The 20,181-nt window shown below is 44.0% G+C and overlaps 1 protein-coding gene across 1 annotated transcript; it reads left to right on the forward strand.

Moving 5' to 3' along the window:
- The first annotated feature begins 1,632 nt into the window (after window positions 1-1,632).
- LOC146342645 (vomeronasal type-2 receptor 26-like) lies at window positions 1,633-19,686 on the forward strand. The gene is made up of 6 exons (XM_084807959.1): window positions 1,633-1,853; window positions 2,552-2,843; window positions 10,310-11,194; window positions 15,168-15,395; window positions 16,809-16,935; window positions 18,785-19,686. The coding sequence occupies exons 1-6, from the start codon at window positions 1,633-1,635 to the stop codon at window positions 19,684-19,686; spliced, it is 2,655 nt and encodes an 884-aa protein (XP_084664085.1).
- The last annotated feature ends 495 nt before the right edge of the window (window positions 19,687-20,181 follow it).

Raw genomic sequence — 20,181 nt, forward strand, 5'->3', positions numbered from 1 at the left:
ATGTGTGTGGAATGCCTCAGTTCGGTCACCCAAAAGTTAACAACAGAAATACAAGGTTTCAGTATCTCCAGATCTCTTCATCTGGCAAGATGTTGCAAAAAGCAGGTGGGGTGGGAAAAAAGGGAGAGAATAAAAGCAGACCCTCCCACCCCCATTCTTCCTCCATTCCATCACGAGCTTGGGATCATGGGACACCATGACTTCATCAATAAATTGGCTTTTTCGCCTAGCTTTCCCCTCAACCCTCACCTGCTTTTCCTAACAACTTCCCGCATGAAGAGACGTTGAGATCTCGAGATCTCAAAAACAGGCACATTTTTATCATCTTTTGTTGGACTAATGTGGCATTACATTAACATGGATTGTGGAATTCTCCGTGTGGCCAATACGACTTCCCTTGCTTTTTAGGATCCTGTTTATCATAGGTCCCAAACTCCAGTGTGTAGTGCACAATATGGGATACAAAGAAGCGTCAATGTTAAATGGAACAGAAGCTGTTGTGAACTCTTGCAGAGGCAAGTTAGACTAGGAACTCTCTCTCTCTCTCTCTCTCTTTCTATATATATATATATATATATATATATATATATATATGTGTGTGTGTGTGTGTGTATGAACATCCAGCATGTCTCCTATAAATGCATCATTTGCTCTCTTTTCTTTAATGAATTTATGTTTCTCTCTCTCTCTCTCTCTCTCTCTCTATATATATATATATATATATATATATATATGTATGTATATGTATATGTATATGAATATCCAGCATGTCTACTATAAATGCATCATTTGCCCTCTTTTCTTTAATGAATTTATATTCTACTGCATGGTTAGAATAGGGCTTTACTTTTTTTTACTTTTCTGATTTGTCTTGCTATATATTTGCAAAGACAGAAAAATATCAATTGTAGGAGGGGAAGTTCTATTCCAAACATGCTGAACTCTTCATTGACTCCATTCTTGGCGTCACTGTGGGTCATCAAAAATGTACCTACTTATGTGAACTCCCCACCGCCAGCAGCACTGTTCAGGAGATTTCCTCCATTGGCATGGGTTGGACTAGAGGACCTTTGAGCTCCCTTCAAACTCCATGATTCTACCTGCTATTCCTTCCTCACCATCAGTGGGCAGCAGAATGGAGCAGGGAGATCAGAAAAACATGTTTGTTTCGGCACTTCTGCTACGGATGTTGCACCATGGAGTCCAAAAACATTGCAGATGTGTTTATCTTCCCTGTAATTAATAAAATTGCTGTAATTGATTTATGTGCTCAAAGAGCTTTCTAGGAAAAAGAAAATCATCAGCCAAGTCTGAAATATTTATAAGGCTAATGAAGGGCCATTGACTGCTAAGGATCATGAGAACAGAGAACCAGGGCTCCCTCGTGCTGATCGCTTTCCCTCTTCCATCGTGCACCTCAACCTTCGGATGGTAACTCTCAATTGGCACTCAAGCCTTGCTTTTGTTACCCTCTTGAGCTTAAGGATACAGAGGACACCTGTACCTTCACTAAGTTGTGTTTTCAGCATCAGCTGCCATGCACCTTGTTCAAGTCAGACTGATGGTAGTAATGGTGTGATGTAGAGAGAGAGACAGGAGACTCTGATGTGTGGAGGGGAGTTTGACACAAGGATGCCGCTGCTACTGCTGCTGCTGCTCCTACTGCTACTGCCAAATGTGGTCTGGAACATGCATGCTACTAAGTGCAGCGGAAACGAGCCTCCGTATATTCCACACGAGTGGTACCAGCCAGGTGACGTCCTCATTGGTGGGATGGCATCTCATCTCCATTACCTTCCCCCCAAAGTGTTATTCATCAGACATCCTTCTCAGGAGAAGATTAACATACCCATGTAAGGAAGTCTCCCCCCACACCCATCCCAAAATGACATTTAGGGTTATTTGAGTGAGTCTTTATATGACTGACAGCACAGTAGATCCACAGATCTTGGAATATAATGGCAGTAGTTATTTTAAATTAAGTTCTGTATAAGCCAACATCCTGTATTCCTTCTTAGATTCATTCATTGAAAGCTCCAAAAAGCCAGATGCTGAAGGTACAAGGTGATCTCAAATTGTGTGAAGCAGATGCAGTTTCGGAAGCACCTAGAAGTGGCAATGGTCAAAACACTGGAGCATAATGCTGTGACACCATGGATGTTAGTAGCTGAAAATATATAATAGAGAACAACATAGATGGAAATATTGAAAGTGAAAACAGTGAAATCCAAGAAAATGTTTTATCTATTCTACCTAGATGTCTGCATAAAAAATGATATCTGACACATTAAAATATGATCTGAGCTGACCATTGACAGCAACATGCCTAATATTAGGATATATAAGCCCAAAAGCACAATCCAGCAACATGTAACCATGTTGTCCTTCTTTTCAAAGGCAATTAGTTTATGACTAAATTTGTGGGTTATACTCCCTCCTTATGAATAAGCAGCTGAATTTTTCAGATCTCCAGTAGACCTGTACTGAGATAAAATGAGTTTGTGCACCATTTAACACTCCCAAGAAACAGGATGTCACTTCTTTTTTGCAGTGTGGTGCCAAATTTCTACCAGCACATCCTGGCTTTCGTGTTTGCCATTGATGAGATCAATGATAATCCCAACATCTTGCCCAATGTCACTCTCGGGTTCCACATCTATGACAGCTACACTGATTCAAGGATGACCTATCGCACCACTTTGGACTTTCTCTTTAACTCCCATCAGTTTCTCCCCAACTATAAATGTGGCTTTCAGAAAAATGTCATAGGAGTCATCGGTGGACTTAGCTCTGATACCTCCTCATGCATGGCAGACATCTTATCTGTTTACAAGGTTCCACAGGTAGGATCAGCACATGGTGATTCCCCCAACTCTCCTGTAATGAACTCTTCTCCTCTCTTTCCAGTAGCAATTTGATGATTTGTCAGGATGGACTGGGACAGAAGGAGCGGGGAGGAAAGGGAGCTGAGATATGTGGGGTTGCATTTGGAATTCCCCATGGGTTTCCAAATCTTTGTATGAGAAGTGGGTTTGATCCAGGTTTAGTCATACCTGAAATAGACCCATTGATTTCAGTCAGTCTGCTTCAACTAAATCTCAAGCTAACAATGCGTGTTTCATATGTGTAGAGAAAGATTGTTCTTTGGTGACAGGACTGACTATCTAGAGAAATCATTGACCAAATGTGCATCTCTGTGTATATTTGTATGTGTAAAATCTGGGGAACGTGGTTCTACAAAGAAGGAAGTTGGGGATAAGGCATTAGAGACAAAAGACACACCATACTATTTTGAACATGAACACTACCACAGGAGGACAAGGGTAGGAAAATGCCAATCCGGAAGATTGTCTCCCAGCCTTCCCCACACTTAGCTGGAAGAGGACCATGACAGAGAGAAATTCACATCCATACTTTTGGCTACTGGCTAGAACTCCCCATTTATAGATACATGTCCTCCTAAACTTTCAGTGCAAGTTTGACACTCTTTATACACCTTTTCTACTTGTTCCTATTTGCCCCACCATTAACTCCCTTCCTTTATCTGAATTGGAATAGCTTGTGTCCAAAGTTTCCTTCTATCTCCCCTTGTTTGGGGGTATGTTCAAGGAGAGTCTCCATTTTTGTTGCAAAATTTCAGAAAAAAAACAGACTTTCCATTTTAGAAGGACCTAAATGTTACTGTCATGGGCCTGACCTTTCAAGTACACAGTGTGGCATTCCTACACAGTTCGACCCCATCAGTGAGCTATAGGCTGTATGTAATTCCACAACAGTCAAAAGGTAATAACTATAACCATGTGACAGGTCCATACGACATGGTTTCCCCATTGCAATCTCTAAGGCAGAATACAAAGCAAGGGGCTCAAAAGACTGCTGGCAAAATCTATCCCAGGCAATCCAAAACAAGAGTACAATACAGAGCAAGGGGCTTGAATGATTCCAGGCATAATCCACTCCAGTCAATCCAAGACAAGGGTTCTAGAAAAAAAAACACCTCAACAAATCCACACATGCAGAGCTCTAATCCAAGCTTGAAATCTTTGTTGGAACCTCCACACTACATCACCTATCAAATCCAAGAATCAAAACATAAGTTCAAGAGTAAGTCCAGAGTAATCTCACACAGAGAGATTTCATAGCGTTTAAAAAAATAGAAATCAGGGTTAAGAACATTATTTATTTATTTATTTATTCATTCATTTCATTTCTATACCACCCAATAGCCGAAGCTCTCTGGGCAGTTCACAAAAATTAAAACCAAACAACACACAATAAAACAATTTAAAATATATAGAACATTAAAACCACAATATAACAATACAACCACAATAAAACCTAGCAGCAGTACAGGAATTTAAAATACAGATTTAAAACAGCAAAGATAAAAATTTAGAAAGCTAAAAAGCCTGGGAAAATAAAAAGGTCTTCACCTGGCGCCGAAAGGAGTCATAAGACATAAGAACATCAGAACATAAGAAGAGCCCAGCTGTATCAGAAGAAAGGGCCATCTAGTCCAGCATTCTGTTCACACAGTGGCCAACCAGCTGTCGACTGGGTACCCACAAGCAGGACACAAGTGCATCAGAGCTCTCCTGCCCATGTTCCAAAGCAAATGTTGTACCTAGGCCTACTGACCTCTGATCCTGGCGGTAGCACGTAGCCATCAGGACTGGTAGCCATGGATAGCTTTCTCCTCAGGAATTTGTCCAATCCTAGGGATGGACCAAAGTCCCTTACCTGTCCTCGAAGCTTGCTTCGCGGTGGGTGGGAGGCGCTTCGGTTCTCCCCCCGAAGTTCATGCGAGGGGGGGAGGCGCCCCGCCTTGCCCGGCCGAAATTCAGGCCGGGGGGGAGGCGCCCCATCCCTCGCTTGGAAAATTCCGGCCAGGTAGAAGCGCCCCGTCTACCCGGCCACGAAAAAAAACATTAAAAAAAAAACACCCCCGTGATAGGCTACGTAACGATTTACATAGCCTATCATGGCTAGATTTCCAAAGTCAGCCGTGATAGGCTACGTAAATCGTCGCGTAGCCTATCACGGGTGACTTTGAAAAAAACAAAAGCGCATACGCAAATGGCGGCCCCCATAGGGCGCCGCCCTCCATTTGCGTTCCTTATTTGGACCCTGTAGTCTACATAAAGATTTACGTAGACTACGGCGAAAATAAGGGCAACGCAAAATCCCATGGGCGCCGCCATTTGCGTACGCGCTTTTTTTTTTTCAAAGTCAGCCGTGATAGGCTATGTAAGGATTTACGTAGCCTATCACGGCTGGCTGCAGGGACGCAAACGGCGGCGGCTACGGCCACCGCAATTTGCGTCCCAGCCAGCAAGGAGGATTTGCGGCCAGAGGGACGGGGCGCCTCCCCCCCAGCCAGAATTTCAGCGGGGAGAGATGGGGCGCCTCCCCCCCACCCAGAATTTTGGGGGGAGGAACAGAGCGCCTCCCCCCCACCGTGAAGCAAGCTGCGGGATGAGGTAAGGGACTTTCGTCCATCCCTAGTTGTGTTCAATCTGTTATTGTACTTTTAATCTGCATTCCTGCTAGCTTTTTCTGGGGGAGGGGGGTGGTACTTTTATATTGTAGTTTCAAAATGTACATTTCATGTTGTATTTTAAGATGAATTTTGTGCTTTTAATTGTTCTGCACCTCCCAGACACCTTTGGCTACTGGGCATGATAGAAATTTAATAAACAAACAAATGTTACAAAGGCTTCTGAGGCAAACCTCTGGGGTATGTGGCACCCTCAGACATTCCCCCTCTAGTTTGGTGGGCGTCTGTTTGCACAGGTATGAGAATCCAACTAAATCAATGCTACATATGGTGTCTTTACCTCAACCTGGGTGGAATGAAACTTGCATTTGTGTGAATTGATGAACACATGTTAACATACAGAAGGATTTGGGACTCACACTTTCAGCCTTCAGGGAAAAACAGTCAGCCATGAGCCCCAATCCCTATCTTTCCCCCCACCCCACATGGAAAAGAAAAACTGGGATTAGGGACTTTATGCATAATTTCAGCTTTCAGAAAAGTGGTGTGAGGCCCTGTTCTTGATGTCTGTGTGAATTCCATCCCCAAGCTGCCCCAGGGTCAAATTACATATTAATTTAAAGATGTAGCTTTTTTGCTTTATTTCCTCAAAAGTAAGCACTGGAACTTAATATGGATCAGGACACTGAGGTGGGCTTAGGGGGCTTTAACACTTTCCCTACTATTTATAATACAGCCAGATACCTTTTTGGCAATCCATATTGGGACCACAGTATGGGAGGAGGAGGAAGATTAAAGTCTCCCTAACCCCCCCCCACACACACACACACCAGGTTTCCAGTCCATGTAGTAACATGTAGTCTAACCTTGTGATGTCACATTCCATAATGAAAGGGAATAGGCCTTGTAGGAGAAACCCTGTTTGAGAAACCTCTCAAAGGTTTGTGTGCTTGCAGTATTCTAATTTCAGCATGAAAGTGATCATCTCCAACATAGATGAACTGATGAACACATGTTAACATACAGAAAGATTTGGGCCTCACGCTTTCTGCCTTCAGGGAAAAACAGTCAGCCATGAGCCCCAATCCCTATCTTTCCCCCTGCCCCACATGGAAAAGAAAAGCTGGGATTGGGGACCTTGTGCACCATTTCAGCTTTCAGAAAGGTGGGGCCAATCTACATTGCGCCTGCCATCACAATGAATTCGGTGTCCCATTGGGTTAAACACTCTCGCATTAAAACTAGGGTGTACAAAACCCTGCTTACCTAGCTCCGCCAGGTTCCACAGGTGGGGGTAGGCACTCCGTCCCTCACCCCAGAATCCTTGAAGAGGGGGAGGTGCTCCGTGGATCTCACCCCCAAAATTCCCCCAAGAATCCTGGCTGGCCGGTTCCGCAGCCAAGCCGCGGAGCCGCCGGCCATCTCTGGCCACCCGCAGCTGGACATCCGGCTGCTGGGCAGCCCTGCAGGGATGCAAATGGCGGCTGTTGTAGCCGCCATCATTTGCATCCCTGTAGTGAGCTGTAAATACTTATGTAGCCTATCACGGCAGGGGGGAAAAAGACCCAGTGTACACAAATGGCGGTAGCCACCGCCATTTGCGTACGCTGGGGTTTTCCCCCCCTGCCGTGATAGGCTACTTAAATACTTACGTAGCCTATCACGGCCTCTGCAGGGATGCAAATGGCGTCCCTGCATTAGCCGTGATAGGCTATGTAAGTATTTACATAGCCTATCATGGCTGAAGAGGAAGAAGTGAATGGCGGCCACAGGACGGCCGCCATTCGCAAAGCAGCATGGATGGGAGCAGATAAGTGCTCCATTTCGTGTGCCTTTCATGGGGTGGGGGCAGCGAGGACTTCATCTTGCACACTTTTCGTGGGTTGGGGGGCAGGGGCTTCATTCTGCGATGGTTTTCGGGGGGCCAAATGCACTGGCATTCGGCCTCACTGTGATCCATCGCGGAATTCTCTGACATCCCTAATTAAAACATGATTATTCACACTCACCTATTTTCACCGTTGCGGTGCTTCATCGAATGCAAGAGCTCGGGTCACACTCGAGCACTGTGCTGTTTTCCTGCTCTTAAAGATGAAGGATCTCATTGGAGGATCAGAAATCTTCCCATTTGTGCTAATTCCATGCCCACCACGCTCACAGCTCTCGACAGCCCCATGTCGTCTTCCGGCTACTGATCGCATAGCTTCCTCAGCACTCAGTGTTCCTCAGCAACAAGCAAAGGGCTGGATGTGCATGTGCATGTTCTTGTCTGATCTCGGAAGCTAGTCAGGGTCAGCCCTGGTCAGTAGTTGGATGGGCAACCGCCTGGGAATCAGGCTTTCTGCACTGACCAGGGGGTTGTTCTATCCCTTCAAATGAGGGTAAGTTTTACCCCCTCCTATCCCCCGCTCCGGATTTTTTTTAAAAAATTAAGGTGTTATCTTCGAAGAATCGTGGCTTCTCCACAATGTTGGTTTTTTTTTTCTAATTCAGGCATGATCTTCAAAGATTCAAAGATGTGAAGCAGAATTCTAATTTCAGCATGAAACTGTTCATCTCGATCACAACTTTGCAAGTAGTTACTGCTGTAGGCTTTCTTGGGGCAAAAAACATTAACCAGTTTGACCCACTGCTTAGAACTTCACCATACCAATGAACGACATAGCTCTTCAACAAGCTTGAATACCATGCACCAGTAGCTTTCAGAAAACTTTGAAATAAATATATCATATGCCAAACTGTATCTACTGGAGTAAACACAACAAATGTGTTAATTCTCAGCAATTTTAAACTTGCTACCGATGACATGGTTATCAGATCACTATTCACAATTGTAGGCCTCATTGGCAAGTTCACGGATACAAATTTTCAAGCTATTGACCCAGTTCACATTTCACGCTAAACCCTGATTGTTAGGAGTTTTTATCTAACCATGGTGGCTTAGGGTGACATCTGAACAAAGGTCAGACCCAACCATAGGGGTTTATTAACCAGGGACTAACTGCACTCACTAAGTACTTGTGGCTAGGGATGTCAGAGAATTTCGCCACGAATCTCAGGGAGGCCGAATGCCAGTGCATTTGGCCCCCCAAAATCGGTGGCAGAACGGTCTGCCCCCCCACCACCCCGGGACAGGACTTACTTGGGTGAATCTTCCTGGCGGCGGCGGCGTCTCCGGCGGCGGTTCGGCGGCGGTTCAGCGGCAGCAGCTGCGGCGGATGATCTTCCGACTGGCTGCTGCCGCCGCCATTTCCAGTAAAAAAAAAAAAAAAACGTGATCGACTACGTAAAGATTTATGTAGCCTATCACGGCTAGATTTTTAAAAAGTACCATGATAGGGTACGTAAATGTTTACGTAGCCTATCACAGCTGATTTAAAAGAAAAAAAACCTGCGCATACGCAAATGGCGGTGCCCATGGATGCCGCCATTTGCGTTTCTTATTTTGGCTTGTCTTAGTCTATGTAAACATTTACATAGACTAAGACGGCGAAAATAAGGGGCACTCAAATAGCATAGACGCTACTCTATTTGCGTTCCCCTTATTTTCGCCGTCTTAGTCTACGTAAATGTTTACATAGACTAAGACAAGCCAAAATAAGGAACGCAAATGGCGGCATCCATGGGCGCCGCCATTTGCGTACGTGCGTGTGTGTTTTTTCTTTTAAATCAGCCGTGATAGGCTACGTAACCATTTACGTAGCCTATCACAGCTGACTGCATGGATGCAAACAGCGGCGGCTATGGCCGCTGCCAGTTGCGTCCCAGCCGGCCAGGATTCAGGGGGGGAGGGACAGAGCGCCTCCCGCCCCGGCCAGAATTTCAGGGGGAGGGATGGAGCACCTCCCTCCCCAGCCAGAATTTCGGGGGGAGGGACAGAGCGCCTCCCCCCCACCGCAAATGTCACCCTTCGAAAAGGTAAGTGACTTTCGTACTTCCCTACTTGTGGCAAGATGGTTAGTGGGATCTACCATGGCTTAGTGTGACATGTGAGCACCCTCCGTGATATATTTGCAGCCACCATAGTGCTCCATGGCATGATGGGCATGGTCCTTCTCCCACAAGCACCATCCCTTCTGATTTTGAGGGCAGATCTGCTGCCAGCACCAAATGCTGAAATGGCCACAGAAAGAACAAAGGCTGCTAGGCTGCCTGCCTCCCCATCTGGAGGACTGCAGGGTCCTGCAGGAGGGAGGGTGCTTAGAGAATGGTTAGCCTAACTGTGTTGCGGAATTTGGTTAGCTGCACGTGTGGCAATAGCACAAACAGTAGTTAGTGGTAACCACCACGCACCATGGCTAGCCTAACCACCCTTCCCCAATCTGCCCATGAAGAAGGCTGTTAGCTTAACCGATGTCATTTTCATAAGCAATAGAATTTGTTGTTGTCCAGTCGTTCAGTCGTGTCCGACTCTTCGTGACCCCATGGACCATAGCACGCCAGGCCTTCCTGTCCTGCGCTCTCTCCCGGAGCGTGCTCAAGTCCATATTCATTGCATCCGTGATGCTATCTAGCCATCTCATCCCCTGCCATCCCCTTCTCCTTTTGCCTTCAGTCTTTCCCAGCATCCAGGTCTTTTCCAGAGAGTTTTCTCTTCACATTAGGTGGCCAAAATATTTGAGCTTCAGCTTCAGTATCTGTCCTTCCAGTGAGCACTCCTTGCAATCCAGGGGATTTGCTGAACAGTTCGTTTTCTGATTCCCCGTTAATGAGTGAAGAGACCATCAGATACCCCTGCTCCCATTCTGAAATGTCTGTTGCTGTCTTTCTTTTGCTTTCCTTCTTTTCCTTCTTTTTCTTTTTCGTTTTTAGGTTTCCTATGGCTCCTTTGAGCCAGCAGTGAATGATCAACTTTATTTCCCTTCCTTTTACTCCATGGCCCCCAAGGAAGAACTTCAATACCAAGGACTTGTCCAGTTATTTTCACATTTCAGATGGAACTGGGTTGGACTCTTGGCTACGGAGGATGAGGGTGGAGATCATTTTTTGCACACCATGGAGCCTCTGCTTTTCCAGAACAAAATCTGTCCAGCATTCACAGAAAGGCTTGAAAAAAATCTGTATATCTTTGATATACTTCAAATTGCCTCTGACAAATTGAAGGTTTTGCAAACTATCATGGAGAGCAAAGCCAATGCAGTTGTAATACATGGAGAATCCCCAGCCATTATATGGTTGGAATTTTTTATATATGGAAGCAGGATAATTCCACTAATATTTTCTCAGTATAAGGGGAGGTTCTTGGCAGCAAAAGTATGGATAACAACAGCCCAAATCGAATTCACTTTAACTCCCGTTACAATAGCTGCTGGATTTGATGTAAAAATGCTCCATGGTGCTGTCTCCTTTACAATTCCATCAAGGGAGCTTCCAGGCTTCCAAGGATTTGTTGAGCTTGTTGATCCTTCCTGGACAAATGAAGACGGTTTTGTTCATGATTTCTGGGAACAAGCATTTGGTTGTTCACTTTCAAACTCAATTATGAGTCTCACAGCTCGAACATGTACTGGAGAGGAGATGCTGGAAAGTCTTCCTGGGGTTGTTTTTGAAATGAGGATGACTGGCCACAGCTACAGTATCTATAATTCTGTCTACACTGTAGCACATGCCTTGCACACCTTCTACTTGGCTAGAGTCAACCACCAAACAATGGAGAACAGAGTCAGACTGTCTCCTCAGAGTGTAGAACCCTGGCAGGTAACCTCTCCTCACTGACAGAAGTCAAATATCATGGTCGAGTTACTGTCAATGGAGTGGCATGCAGTAGTCAGTATCCTAATGACCTCTAAATGCTAAACTGTGTTACATTAATGGCATAGCTAGCACACATGTCTTTTCCTTTTCTTATCTTTGGGGGTGGGGACTAACGTTTATCACAACTCCCAATGCAGGAATGGTATGGTTAATCCTTCCCTCCCAGACCATGAGTTTACCAATCATTTCTATCTGCACCCCCACACCACAGCTTTTCGACTCAGCAAAAAGGAAATTTTGCTTTTATTTATTTATATATGTATGTATTTCGATACCGCCCAATAGCCGAAGCTCTCTGGGATGTTCACAAGCTTTTTCCATATTCCATAAGTACAAGGGGGAGGAACCTGCACCTGAGGAGAGAAGTATTAAACTTCCCCTCCTCTTTTGGTGGTTCCAATAAAAACTGGACACAGACACAGCCACCATCCCTTGTGGTTTGGCTGTCAATCTCTACAAAGCACCCAAGATGTCTTGCTCATCTTCTCAATTTTCTTCCCTTCCTTGCCAAATGTGAACAGCAAAAGGGCAGAGGGTTGGATTCAGACTAGAGATGTGGAGTCCCAGCAACGAACCAGAAAAACAAATCAGGAGAGAAAGAGTTGTTTCCTGTTTCTTCTCAAGGGCTGTTTTTGTTTTGTTTTTTTTGTAAGAGTGGAAAAAATTAAACAGGTTTGGATAGTAACAAAAAATCTGGTTGAATGAATGAATAAAATATCTAAGATGCAGAGTTTATATGTTGCAACCCAGCCTTCATCCGCCCCCCCCCATAGTTTCTAAAAACCATGTAATAAAACTTCACAATGGAAGCTAGAGAAGCAATATTTCTGAAAGTAATGAATTCATGGGGGGTGTGATTTTTTAAAAACCTCTCTGTAAGATTCTCAGCATCATAAATTCTTCCATTCCTTATTACATTTCTTCATCTAATGTAGCATTTACTGATAAACATTTAGGGATGCTCCAAGCGATTCTCAGATCCCCAACATTTTAATAAAGTTGCCATATCTAGGGATGTACGAAAGTGACGTACCTTTCCGTGGATTTTGCTGATGCTGGGGGGGAGGCGTTCCGTCCCTCCCCCCGGAATCCTGCCTGGTGGGGGAGGTGCTCCGTTCCTCCCCCCCGGAATCCTGGCCGGCCAGCTGTGCTCCGGAGCGATTCTGCGGAGCTGCCGGCCAGCTCCGCCAGCAGCCGGACATCCTGCCGCTGGCTAGCAGGGACGCAAATGGCAGCGGCCGTAGCCACCACTGTTTGCATCCCTGCAGTCAGCTGTGATAGGCTACGTAAATGTTTATGTAGCCTATCATGGCTGATTTTTAAAAAAAAACGCGCGTACACAAATGGCGGCAACCATGGCCGCCGCCATTTGCGTACATGCGTATTTTGGGGTTGTTGTTGTTTTAAGTCAGCCGTGATAGGCTACGTAAACATTTACATAGCCTATCATGGTGTTTTTTTAAAATCTAGCTGTGATAGGCTACGTAAATCTTTACGTAGCCTATGATGTTTTTGTGTGTGTGTGGGTTTTTTTAACCTGGAAATGGTGGCACCGGCAGCTGGTCGGAAGACCGGCCGCCACAGCCGCTGCTGCCGCGCCGCCGCCGTGCCACCGCCGGAGCCACCACCTCCAGGAAGATCCGCCCAAGGTAAGTCTCATCTTGGGGGGGGGGCATTCCACCCCCAATTTCGGGGGGCTGAATGTGCTGGCATTTGGCCTCCCCGAGATCCATGGTGGAACTTTCATACATCCCTAGCCATATCAGAACATAGATGAGAATGTATGTACATCCTTCACAGTTTCAGTTTCTGTGTTTGTCAGCATATTGTTGTTAAATAGGCTTAAATATCACGATATGGTTGCTTAACATTCCCAATAGGTGAGAGAATATTCCTCAGTCAAAACAGATCTCAGTAGTTTTTCCTCCAGATCAGATTTCCCTAAAATCTACCCTACAAACAGGAAAAGGTTTAGGAATTTCCCTAAACTTGAGTTTATGCTTTTATTTATTTATGTATGTATTTATTTCGATACCGCCCAACAGCCTAAGCTCTCTGGGAGGTTCACAAGCTTTTTTTCCATATTCCATACATACAAGGGGGAGGAACCTGCACCTGAGGAGAGAAGTATTAAACTTCTCCTCCTCTTGCGGTGGTTCCAGTAAAAATTGGACACACACACACACACACACACATCCATCTATTTAAACATAGCACATGGTTTGGGTCTCACTCTCTATGGGGAGCTTTTATCCATATTCCACAGTACAAAGGGAATGAACCTACAGCTGGAGCGTGAAGTATTAAACTTCCCCTCCTCTTTTGGTGGTTCCAATAAAAACTGGACACAGACACAGCCACCATCCATTTAAACATAATATGTGGTTTGGCTGTCAATCTCTACAAAGCACCCAAGATGTCTTGCTCATCTTCTCAATTTTCTTCCCTTCCTTGCCAAATGTGAACAGCAAAAGGGCAGAGGGTTGGATTCAGACTAGAGATGTGGAGTCCCAGCAACAAACCAGAAAAAAAATCAGGAGAGAAAGAGTTGTTTCCTCTTTTTTCTCAAGGGCTGTTTTTGTTTTGTTTTTTCTGTAAGAGTGGAAAAAATTAAACAGGTTTGGATAGTAACAAAAAATCTTGTTGAATGGACGAATAAAATATCTAAGACGCAGAGTTTATATGTCGCAACCCAGCCTTCATCCGCCCCCCCCCCTATAGTTTCTAAAAACCATGTAATAAAACTTTGCAATGGAAGCTAGAGAAGCAATATTTCTGAAAGTAATGAATTCATGGGGGGGTTGATTTTTTAAAAACCTCTCTGTAAGATTCTCAGCATCATAAATTCGTCCATTCCTTATTACATTTCTTCATCTAATGTAGCATTTACTGATAAACATTTAGGGATGCTCCAAGCGATTCTCAGATCCCCAACATTTTAATAAAGTCGCCATATCAGAACATAGATGAGAATGTATGTACATCCTTCACAGTTTCAGTTTCTGTGTTTGTCAGCATATTGTTGTTAAATATGGTTAAATATTGCAATATGGTTGCTTAACATTCCCAATAGGTGAGAGAATATTCCTCAGTCAAAACAGATCTCAGTAGTTTTTCCTCCAGATCAGATTGCCCTAAAATCTATCCTACAAACAGGAAAAGGTTTAGGAATTTCCCTAAACTTGACGGCAAACATGAACAGATTCTGTAAACTAGTCTTCCCGTGCCTCCGATCCTCCTGCTTCTTCTAGTTTCTTGGGTGATTCAGATGTTTCAGAAGCTATTTGTGGAAGTTCTCTTTCATCAGACATAAAATAGGAACCTAAACTATAGTGTGTATAACTTGCTTTGCTCATAAACGTATCGTGTTTGGTATAATGAATATTAAAATACACTTTATTCAGGCAAGAATTACAAATTTACTGAATTTACTTCCACATGTGTTTAATTGTAATGAAAATTTGATGAGCAAACCGAGTTGTACATAATATAGTTTATGTTCATTAAGCAGCCTTCCCCAACCTGGTGCCTCCAGAAATGTTGATCTACAATTGCCAGCATTCCTGACCATTGGCCTTGTTACATAGGGCTGATGGGAGCTGATGTCCAAAACACCTGAAGGGCACCAACTTGGGCATGGGTATATTAAAGCAACAGGGTGAGCTCTGAACCTGCAAAGAACACTAAAAAATTGAAATATTTACAAAAATGGAAAAGATTTTTCCCGATACATATAATTTCCAGAGTTCTCTTTGCAGCATCTTTGAATTTCTGTGATTAATTATTTGTCATTCTTTCCCTATATCTACCACTGAAAGGTGGATATTCTCCTCTCTCCGTAGGCTATTTGAACAATCTGAATGAGAACATTACACAACTTGATAGACCATTTGATTCTCTTTTTCTCTCCACCTAGCTCCACTCACTGATTCAGACCACCTCATTCAACAACAATGCTGGAGATGAGATTACATTTAATGAACATGGAGAATTTGAGGGGGGATTTGATATTACAAACTTTGTCACCTTCCCAAATAGGTCCTATGTCAGGGTCAAAGTGGGAAGGCTGGATCCTCACGCTCCTCCAGGCAAAGGGGTCACCATTCATGAGGACAGAATCAAGTGGCACAGAGACCTGACCCAGGTGGGGAAACAATGGCCATTCTTTACAAAATGCATCATTAATTTGAAATTCCCTGCAATATGGTATTGGGAAAGGGGGGAAATGGCTTTTTAAAGGAGTATGTTGATATACGGATGGTGGATATTCCACATAAAAATAGATAAGGAAATAAAAATGCAGTCTCTAGACGGGGCATGTTCTGACCAAGATGGTCTAGTGGCTGACACAGCAGAGATCATGTTGCCCATCATTACCTTCATGAGAAATCTGAGCCAGCCTAAGAATGGCAATTCAAATCTTCTAGATGCCTTGTACAATGGCTATTCCTCCAACTGCATTTACCACCTATGCACTTAGACATCTAATATTCCATGTCATTGGCCTTCATGTTGACTGGTAAAGATTGGAATGTGTGATGGGTTCTCCAAACAATTCCTTCATACTGTGCTCTTGCAATAATTCTGGACAGGTGCCCCCTCTTTCTCTGTCTAATGTCTACAGCAATCCTGGTTACAATAAGAAAAAGGAGTGGGAAAAGGAAAGATAATGTTGCCCATCATTACTTTCTTGTGAAGCCTGAGACATGTATCTAGTTAATGGTGTAAAATGGAATGCGAAGCTAGTTGTATCATTGATCAGACTAGGAACGGAAATTCTAATCTTCTAGAGTTCAGAGGAGGAGTTGAGGTACTCCGCCTACTTCAAGTGCCATCTATTCAGGATCATTGGCCTTCCTGTTCACTGGTGTGTTATCTGTAGGGTTGTACGGATGCCCCACCATCTGTTCCAGTGGGGAATCCATGGTGGGGGCAGGCGATCCGTTCCTCCCCCCCCCAGAAACCTCCAGAGCCATTCTGCTCCACTCAAATTCCGGGGGGGGACTGGTTTGGAGGCGCTTACCTTCCCCACTGCCAGCCAGAGCCGTTCGCCTCCTCCCTGTCCTTGACGATTGCCTTTTAAAAAAAGTCTTTTATTTAAAAAAAATGGTGATCGGGAGGATGTGCCCATAAACTTATATGCAAATACAGTCATGAATCTTGAGTATAAGTCTAAGTGTCCATAGGCTTATATGCAAGATTCATGACTGTATTTGCATATAAGTCTATGGGCACATCCTCCCGATCGCCATTATTATTATTATTATTATTATTATTATTATTATTATTATTATTTTAAATCCTTTTTTTTTTAAGGCAATAGGCAGGGACAGGGAGGAGGCAAACAGCTCTGGCTGGCAAGAAGCAGCCGAGTGCCGCTCCGCCGCCAGTCATCCTGGAGCAGAGGTAAGTGGTCCCGATCCGCTGAGGATTCCTGAGGCAGGATTCCAAAGAATCCGGCCTCATTTGAATCCGCAGCGGATTTCTCTGACATCCCTAGTTATTTGCTGTGAAATGAATTCCTCAAACTATTCTTAATACTAAGCTCTTCAAATAGGTGCCACCTCTTTCTCAGTGTACTGACAACTGCCCACCTGGTTACAGCAAGAAAAAGAAAGAGGGGGAGAAATTTTGCTGCTATGATTGTGCTCCATGTCCAGATGGGATGTTCTCAAACCAGAATGGTAGGACATATGATAACAAGATGCATTTTATTTGGAAGCAACCCTTCCCCATCTTTTGTTGTCAATTACATTTTTGAGAGATTTGAACATCCTATATATTGTGCATTGCACTCTTTGTTTATGAATCAAATTTGTAGATGTGATTTTATTGAAATTTCCACTTGTCCTTCTTGAGGGAAACAGTTTTAGAAACATAGCTAACACATTTTAGCATTAACAAAAATCAAGATAACAGATAATATTGAAGAAGTAATTGCTGGTCCTGTGTGAGCAGAAAGACATGAAATGACTTTCCATTAGTGGTATTAACATTCCTGGCCTTTGTGGAGAAGAGATTAAAGAAGGTGTTTGCACCTGTACCCCAAATGAAGAGTTTGGGGAGTTTCAAATGAGCAACAGTTTCGCTGGAGATTGCCACAGTATGAAAGTAAACATAATAAGAAACTCCCTCACTCTGATGGGAGTGCACTATCATTCTATAGTACTGAAGCTTTGTCCTTCTAATACAGCTTTTCTGAGCAAGCTCCCCAGCTCCAGCCCTACGCCTAGTCTAATGCATAGCATTGTTCCCTCACGGCCCTCACATAGATCTGCGGAAGAAATTCTGCTGATCTCATCCCCATGCCCAGGACTTGCATCCTTGTGTCAGTGAGCTGGCCATGCCTCACATGGAGGTCCTTTCGCTATTCCCTTGAGCCTCTTGTCTTTGAAGGAGCAGATCTGAGGAAGCCTCCCTTCTCCTTTAAAGGGGCCTCAAGAGAGAGAGTCATCAAATTTTGATATCTGGTTATCTTCCCCTCGAAGCTGCACTGAAACTGCCGACTGTTACCAAAGCCTGACAGCCGCAGCTCCAGATCAGTGAAGGCTCCATCTACCAAGCCAGTCTTGGCAACTGGCATTTTAACAGTGCTCCATGATGCTCAGTAACAATCAACAGCCATAGGAAAGTCAGATGGTGCTGAGCTTCTGATGGGAATGAACAAGAAAATAGAGACATGATTGTAAGACATTTCATTCATCACCCTCCCCTCCCAATGCATATGACCCTAAGCCAGGCCCACCTCCCTGTTTGCATAAGCAGTTTTGATGAAGGATACTGTGGCAACATTTTGAGAGCATTAAAGGAAGTTTTATCTGACATGTTAGTAGTATTAGTGTGGAACTAGGGGTCCATGCACAATTTGATACACCCGAATCCAGATTGCATGAAATGAAAGCTTCAACGAAAAGCAAATGGCAAGGCCAGGATGGGAAAGAAGTGATCATCGCTGTAGCAATGAAGTTGCTTGAGGAGAGGTTGAAAGGGCATCAAAATAACCATTCGAGTAAGTAAGTGCATATGCAATGTGATGTGCATGGCAGATCACTCCAAAACAAAACAAAATTCCAATGATAGCAAATCCAGTTTCTGTAATTATACGTTTTTATAAAACTAGAAACAGCTTTTTAAAAAAATGTGCAATGTTTTGGTGTGGAACACATACTACAATCACAAAAAAGAGAATGCTACAATACCACTATTAAACTGAGCCAGAATGAATCAGAAAAATAACCATTCTTGGCCCCAAACTTTTGGACTAGGGCCAGAATGTTCTTTCATTTCACACTGTGGTAGCTGTGGTTCACAGAAAAAGGAAAGAATCCAAGATGACAACAAAGACATGTGTCATTCATGGAAAAAATGCCAGAATTATCCATTCATTATGAAGCACACTGTATGGAGTTTTATGCATCCTCCCATTGTAAACAATAAAATACTGGGTGTTAGCTGAACTTCTGGTACAGCTGTTTGAATCTTGAGAATATATTTCTTTTGGTTTTTATACATTAATATATGTTTGTTCCTCAGATGTGGAAACTTGTGTCAGTTGTCCAGAAAGTTACTATCCAAACAAATTCCACGATGAATGCATTCCTAAGATTCCAAATTTCCTCGCTTTTAAAGAGACATTGGCCATTGCTTCAATTTCTTCTGCATTTCTATTGTCTCTGATCACAGCTCTGGTGCTTGGCATCTTCATTAGGCACCGGGACACTGCCATAGTCAAAGCAAACAACCGAAGCCTGACCTACATTCTCCTCATCTCCCTCCCCTTGTGTTTCCTGTCTTCCTTCCTGTTCATCGGAAAGCCTCATCAGGTGACCTGCCTTCTTCGACAAATGGCTTTTGGCATCATTTTCTCTGTATCACTCTCAACCATCTTGGCCAAAACTGTATCTGTGGTTCTGGCATTCATGGCTACCAAACCAGGATCCCGGATGAGAAAATGGATAGGGAAAAGGCTGGCATATTCTATTGTCGTCTCCTGCTCCAGTATTCAAGCAGGGATCTGTGCTCTGTGGCTGGCATTGTTTCCCCCATTCCCAGATTTGGACACTTACTCTATGACTGAAGAAATTGTCCTGTTGTGTAATGAAGGGTCAGTCCTCATGTTCTATTGTGTCTTGGGCTACATGGGCCTCTTGGCCGCTGTCAGCTTCACTGTGGCCTTCCTGGCCAGGAAGTTGCCTGACAGTTTTAATGAAGCCAAGTTCATCACCTTCAGCATGTTGGTCTTTTGCAGTGTGTGGCTGTCCTTTGTTCCAACCTACCTGAGCACAAGAGGAAAGTACATGGTGGCTGTGGAGATTTTCTCCATCTTGGCCTCTAGCACTGGGTTACTGTGCTTCATATTTTTCCCCAAATGCTACATTATTGTGCTGAAACCTGAGCTGAACAACAGAGAGAAGCTAATTCGTAGAAATATATAAATAAAAAAAGAGTTTGTTGTTTCATTGATCTTCTTGGTATCCTATAGAAAAAGATAAATGTAATGGAAATTCTGTTCTGTTCAATTTTATTGTGTTGACAACCAGTCATTTGCGAAACAGTGAACCAGTCCATGAGACTAAAACATATTTGACTAACATACAGTCACTGGTTATATCCAGAAATACAACAACCTTCAAAATGTAATATTTAAAACCTAAGGCCAAACTAGGGGTGCATGAAAGTCACTTACCTGGTCTCGCAGCTTTTCGCGGTGGGGGGGAGGCGCTTCGCTGCTCTCCCCGCGAGGTTCAGGCCGGGGGGGGAGGCTTCCCGCCTCTCCCGGCCGAAATTTAGGCCGGGGGGGAGGCGCCTCGCCTCACCCAGCCGCGAAATTAAAAGTTAAAAAAAAAATGCCCCCGTGATAGGCTACGTGATGATTAACGTAGCCTATCACGGCTAGATCTGCAAAGTCAGCCGTGATAGGCTACGTAAAT

The sequence above is a fragment of the Heloderma suspectum genome, chromosome 6 (assembly GCF_057233095.1).
Source record: "Heloderma suspectum isolate Gila_16-S chromosome 6, 16-S_ref, whole genome shotgun sequence".
NCBI classification, from domain to species: domain Eukaryota; kingdom Metazoa; phylum Chordata; class Lepidosauria; order Squamata; family Helodermatidae; genus Heloderma; species Heloderma suspectum.